The 6,553-nt window shown below is 59.2% G+C and overlaps 1 protein-coding gene across 1 annotated transcript; it reads left to right on the top strand.

The window, feature by feature from the left end:
- Positions 1-307: 307 nt before the first annotated feature.
- Positions 308-5,874, top strand: GPR37L1 (G protein-coupled receptor 37 like 1). Its single transcript, XM_010284168.1, has 2 exons — positions 308-826; positions 4,748-5,874. The coding sequence occupies exons 1-2, from the start codon at positions 308-310 to the stop codon at positions 5,558-5,560; spliced, it is 1,332 nt and encodes a 443-aa protein (XP_010282470.1). The 3' UTR covers positions 5,561-5,874.
- Positions 5,875-6,553: the final 679 nt, after the last annotated feature.

Below are 6,553 nucleotides of genomic sequence, written 5' to 3'. Positions count from 1 at the left end.
TCGAGCGCGCGGAGCAGCGCCCGGACCCCGACATACCGGCTGCTCCTCCGGCCCGTGCCCTTGCTTCCCGCAGCCCCGGGGTCCCTGCGCTCGGGGCTGCTCTGTCTCTCACCACACGCTTTTCTCCGGAGGGTGCAGAGGGACCATGCCTTCTCCGCTGCCACTTGTTCTCCTGCTGCTGCTGCTAGCGCCGGGGGCTGTGGCGATGCAAGGGCAGCCTGGGGAAGGCAGGACCCACCATGGCCAGGGTGCAGATGGAGGTAGGACTCTGCTGATGATTTCCCAGGACAGTACAGAGGTCCAGGTGATGAAGGAGAGGCTGCGCCGGGGGACGGAGGAGGACTCCAAGTCAGTGCAGCAGTATGTGCCGGGAGTGCGGGTGGAGTTCCCACGGCCCCTCAACTCTGCCAGCCTGCACCCAACCAAGGTCCTGCTGCCATCCAGCACGGACCCATCCGAGCAGCAACAAGGGATCCCCACAGAGGGGGAAGGGGCAGAGCCCCGAGCCAACCTCACCACTGTGTCTGACAAACGGTTGCAAATCCAGAACCCCTTGTACCCGGTGACGGAGAACTCCTACAGCGCTTATGCTGTGATGTTCCTGTCCCTCATCGTCTTTGCAGTGGGCATCATCGGAAACCTCTCTGTGATGTGCATCGTGTGGCACAACTACTACATGAAGAGTGCCTGGAACTCCATCCTGGCCAGCCTGGCTTTCTGGGACTTCCTTATCCTCTTCTTCTGCCTGCCTGTGGTCATCTTCAACGAGATCACCAAGAAGAGGCTGCTGGGGGACATGTCCTGCCGCATCGTGCCCTTCATGGAGGTAAGGGGCTGCACAGGGCCCTGGAGACCCTCAAGGACTCATCTACTCTCTGCTCTCTTGCTTTGAGGGCAGTCCATGCTGCCCGTGGCCCAGCACAAGTGCTGTGTGCCCCAGAGAACCCCATCATGGGCACAGCAAGCTGCCAAGGGACGGTCCCAATATTGACCTTCCCTTTGCCTCTGCCCTGGGCCATTCCTCAGGCTCTGCAGCCATCAACAATGCTGCCAGGGGTGCTAAGAGTCCATGAAACCCTCCTTTGTCCAGCCAGCATGGGGACTTCTGTCCATGGGGTCCCTCTGTCTGTCTGTCCTGGCCCAGCACTGGCTGTGGTGCGCTGCTGAGGATGGCCCTAGGGCAGGGGGCTGCAGGTGGGGCGGCACTGAGCAGCACTGGGGTGGGAGGGCCAAGGGATTGCATTTGAGAACCCAGGATCTTTGCTTGTCCTTAAGCCTCATGCATGATAGGTTGGCCACATTCAGGCCAGCTGGGAACCCACTGAGAAGGCTACAGGGACCGTGGTGGCAGGGGAAGGCAGAATGAGCAAAAATGCCCCAGGCATGGTTTTGCACGGTCCTGCTCTTGTATTGAAAACAAACCCATACTGTGGGGCATCTCCCACCCTGCAGGGATGGCTGGGATCAGGCTGCTCCCCTCCATGCCCATGTACAGCAGACAGACCCAGCCTGCCTGTGCGTGTTGTCTGGGGCTCCAAAGCTCAGTTTATTGAAGAAGGGTGCAAACACAATGTTGGAAGGGATCAGGGACAGTGTCAGGTACCTGAAGACCCTCTCAGGCTTGGTCAGGCCAGACGGGGTTCAGAACCTGCCTTTCCCACTGAGCGCCTACTCCCATGTTCAGTGCCCCTGACACAACATCCAAAATCAGCCGCAAGCCAAGGGCATGGCTTGTGCTTGAGGGCCCTGGAGTTGCTGCCCTCCCTCTCCCCAAATCTGATCAGGTTGTGTGGGACCACTGACACCCACTCACACCCCAGCCATCCCTTCACCTCCCATGGCTATCATCATGCTGAGCTGGGACCTGGCCACCTGTCATCACCAGACCTGTCTGTGCCCATCACCAGGACTCAAGCCTGCTCAGAGAAATAACAGCTGGAGGGTACAGAGACCAGGCCTTGGCACTCAGATGGGGAAAGCTGGTGGCTATAGGGAGTTCAGTCATTACAGGGAAAGAAATGGCCCCAAGACATTGATACGTCCCATCCCAATCCCCTCCACAACATCCCCTCCACTGGTCTAGCTTCTGCTGGGACCCACAGGGCTCTTGGGTGCAGGACCTGTCTGTATCCCACTCCCTGGGTGGCTGGATTATCCTCTGCTGCTTCACCCAACAGCAGCTGCAGTTTGGGGTGACTCCAGCCCAGGCTGGGGGGCTAAATGTGGGCCTGGATGGGCTGGCACAGCCCCCATTGCCAGGGCTGTGAGATGAGTAGGTCTGAGGCTGCCACCGGTGGTCCCGCTCAGTCCTGCTGCTCCGTGCGCTGCTGGCACTGTGACAGTCAGCTCCCTGGTGTCAGTGCCTCTGTGCAGGGTCTGCAGAGGCACAAGGGTCCCTGGGCATTCACAGACGGCTTGGCTGTGCACACTCCTAGCAAGGGACCCAATGCCACTGCGTCCTTTGGGCGCAGCCCTGGGGTGATGGACGTGCACCCTGGGTATCCTGCCAGACAGCCTTAAACCTGGAAGTTACAGCCCAGCACGAGTGTGGTGTTTGCTAAAGGAGATGTGCAGCCCCTGCCCCTCCGCACTGACTCCCCTGCTCAGCAAGCAGGAGCTGCTCATTTCTGGGGGTCTCCCAGCCAGTGTTTGCCCCATCCCTATCCTCCACCTCAGGCCTCTGACGTCACAGCCAGGTGGAAGGAAGACTCAGAGAGGGGCAGGAATATGGACCTGTGTTTGCCCAGGCAGGCAGGCTTGTCACCCCAGGTAAGAATGGGAAGGAAAGGGTGATGTGCCCAAACCAGACCCCTTCCTGAGGAGGATCTGCCATGGACTGTCTCTGAGTTGGCGCCCATGTCCCTGGCCATGTCCTTGTGGAAGATCCTTGGGGGTGGCACTAGCAGGACCAGGGTGCCCCTGGGACAGCTTTGTCCCTGAAGGAGGCAGGAAGGACAATGGGATGTTGGAGCTGCTGAAGGATGGGCATGGCACAGCCCTGGGGCAGCACATCAGTGTGGTCCTGTTCTGCCACTCCAGCTGCCGATCCTGCCTCCGGGCCCCAAAGCAAGGGCAGAAAGGGGCGTCAGGGCTCCTCTGTTCACCTGGGACCCAGCACCAGGGACCCTTAAGCCTGGATGGGAGGGCACGGCCAGGACAGAGCTAAATCCCCAGCAAAGAGTCTGCAGTCCAGTAGTTAACGTCCAGCCTTTCTCTGTGGGATTGTGCAAGCGTTTCAGGCTGCTGGATGAACTCTGTAAGGAGCAGATCTTCTGTCGTCCGCTTTGTGGCTACTCAAATGCTCTGTGGGGGGGCACAAAGCCAGGTTTTTGGAGCAGAGCTGGCTACATGGGCTCCTGGTGACAGGCAGTGTGCAGGGATGTGGCTGGGGTGACCAGTGGCACCAGCTGCATCCCTGCCAGGGCACTGTGGAAAAATGCTCTGCCATGTCTGAATTTTATGCCAGGCCAAGGGGACCAGGCGGCACAGAAGAACCTGTGGGGGAAGGTGTAGGGAGAGAGGAGAGGCAGTAGCACAGCAGTACTGGGAGGGCTGTAGGTGCCAGCCAGGGAGCTGGGCAAGTGTGCTGGGTGCTGGTTGTGGGCCAGGGCAACAGCACTGGATGGGGTGGCTCTGGGCATTGGGCAGAGGAGCTGGGATATGAGTACCATTGTTGGGTGGTGGGGCTGGGTGCAGGATGGTGATGCTGGGCTAGTGTCCTGATGCTATGTCTGGGGGGATGCTGCTGCACGTAACTGAACAGTGATGCTGGGTGCTCGGCATCAGTGCTCGTCATGAGCTCCTGTGCTCTGCAACGCTGAAGGGGCCAACCCAGGACCACTGGAAAAGCCTGGGAAGGGCTGCAGAGAGTGGTGCCAGACTTGTCCAGGGCTGCTGCCCAGGCACCGTGCAGACCCCTGGGAGTTCCCCTGGGTGCTGGGAAGGTCCTTCAGTACAGGGTGATGTTTAATGGCTTCATGAGGCCAGGAGCAGCCACGGGGCTGGGGGACACCAGCATGTGATTCTGCCATTTTGCTGGCTGAGGGCTGCGGGACTTGGCTCCAAGCAAAGTTGCAGCTCTGGGGCTGGGACTGTGAATGCTGATTGTGACCCTCAGTGCCTTGCCAGCCCTCCCAGAGCCACGGCCATTCCTCTGCCTCCTTTGGCCTCTTCCCTTTGGCAAATGAGATGTTTTTCCTGCTATTCTCAATGCAGCGGAAATTGCCCCAAGCTGATTTGCAACAATGGCACCTTCAACTTGCTTGGCCTCTCTGGGAAGCAGGCAGCAGCTCTGCAGAGCAGGGCAGGGACAAGCCAGCCTGGGGCAGCTGTGGGGCCTTGGGAATCCTAGGAAGGTGCTGGTGGGTGTGATGGTCCCTGCTTTTCCTCCTCAAGGGCCACCCAGAATACAGGAAGAGCTTGTCGGACAATTCCCACCCCGGCTGGATGGACAGACATTCAGCAAGCCTTTCCCTTCTGCAGAAAAGGGAGCTGGGCAGGGACAAACGGATCAAGGGACATTTTTATCCACTGCCCTTTTGGGAGTTCCAGAAAAGTGTCTCCAACATTGGGATGCAGCCACAGGCTGTGACATGTCTCTAAAGATTCCCTCTAACACCTTGGAGGAAGGGTCTTGGGCTGTGGTCTTGAGTAGTCAGGGGTTTGTCCTGGTAAAGCCTGGTAAAGCCAAGCCCCCTGTGATGTCCTTGCAGCAAGGTCCACTTTGTTCTGCCTCCCCTCTTGACAGGTGTCGTCACTGGGAGTCACGACCTTCAGCCTCTGCGCTCTGGGCATCGACAGGTTCCATGCGGCCACCAGCCCCCAGGCCAGTGCCCGGCCCATCGAACAGTGTCAGTCCATCATCGCCAAGCTGGCTGTCATCTGGGTGGGCTCCATGACGCTCTCGGTGCCAGAGATCCTGCTCTGGCAGCTGGCACAGGACACATCGCCCGTGTCTGGCATGGTGACAGAGTATTGCACCATGAAGCCCTCGTCCAACCTGCCCGAGTCCGTCTATTCGCTGGTGCTCACCTATCAAAACGCTCGGATGTGGTGGTACTTTGGTTGCTATTTCTGCTTGCCCATCCTCTTCACCGTGAGCTGCCAGCTAGTGACCCGGAGAATCAGTGGCACCGAGAAGAAGACCGAGTGCCGAGGGACCAAGCACAGCCAGTGCGAGAGTCACTTGAACTGCACCATCATTGGGCTGACCATCATCTACGGGCTCTGCACCACCCCTGAGAATGTCTGCAACATTGTGGTGGCCTACATGTCCCCCAACATGTCCAAGCAGACCTTGGACCTGCTCAACCTCATCAACCAGTTCTTCCTATTCTTCAAGTGCTCAGTGACACCCGTCCTGCTCCTGTGCCTCTGCAGACCCCTGGGCCAGGCCTTCATGGACTGCTGCTGCTGCTGCTGTGAGGGCTGCAGCCCCGACACTGCCTCCAGCGAGGGCAGTGCTGACAGCAAGCTCAAAACAGAGATGTCCTCCTCCATCTTCTTCGACAAGCCCCGGGAGTCCCCTCCACCCCTCCTGGCCCTTGGCACACCTTGCTAAGTGCCACCGGGGAGCTGTAGAGATCATTCCACCACCTCCTCCCAAGACCAAATGTTGTTTTGCCATTAGAGCCCATGTCTGGATGTGGAGCAAGCAGAAAAGACAGCTCAGGGGGCTGTGCCATGGGCTTCAAACCCCACGTTGGGCAAGTGAGGCTTGAAACCCCAGTCCCCGTGGCTACATTAGCAGCCTTCTTGCCTCTGCCCAAAGGCCAGCAAGGACTTCAGCACCCTCCCGTCCTGGCTGCCTGGCCAGGCTCAGTGGGGTTGCTGCTCTGGTGATGGAGTTGTGCCGGAAAGGTCCCATCTGAAACTACGAGGGTTTCCGTGGTGACTTGCAGAGGACATAGCAAACAAGCTGCCCTCGTCCTGTCCCGTCCCTTCCTGCCAGCCCCCTTCCACAGTAGGAGAAGGTCCCAGTGACTATACCCCACCGGATCCAAGCAGTGCCCTGTAAGAGCTGAATAAATCAGTAACTTAGAGCACGTCACGCATGCAGCCATCTGCCACCGCTGAGCAGAGCCCTGGGGAGCCAGCGCTTGGGGCTTGGATGCCTCTTCCCTAAAACCTAGGGGCTCTGGGGTGGGCATGGGCAGCTGGGGGGCATGATGGCAGGAAAGCAGCTGTTCCAGGTCAGGCAGCATCTAAGGGCTATGGGGAAAGGCCCCCAGACCCTCTGCCCCCCTCCATCTATCTGGGGCGATGCTGAGCAAGCTCGTGCCTGGACAGCCCCTGGGAGGGTCCCTTACAATGCCTCTTCCCTAAAACCTAGGGGCTCTGGGGTGGGCATGGGCAGCTGGGGGGCATGATGGCAGGAAAGCAGCTGTTCCAGGTCAGGCAGCATCTAAGGGCTATGGGGAAAGGCCCCCAGACCCTCTGCCCCCCTCCATCTATCTGGGGCGATGCTGAGCAAGCTCGTGCCTGGACAGCCCCTGGGAGGGTCCCTTACAAAGCACCAAGCTTGGGGTGGTTTGTAGGACTTGAAGTGGTCACA

The sequence above is a fragment of the Phaethon lepturus genome, unplaced genomic scaffold, assembly GCF_000687285.1.
Source record: "Phaethon lepturus isolate BGI_N335 unplaced genomic scaffold, ASM68728v1 scaffold23543, whole genome shotgun sequence".
Lineage (NCBI taxonomy): Eukaryota > Metazoa > Chordata > Aves > Phaethontiformes > Phaethontidae > Phaethon > Phaethon lepturus.
This window is presented reverse-complemented; position numbering and strand designations above follow the sequence as displayed.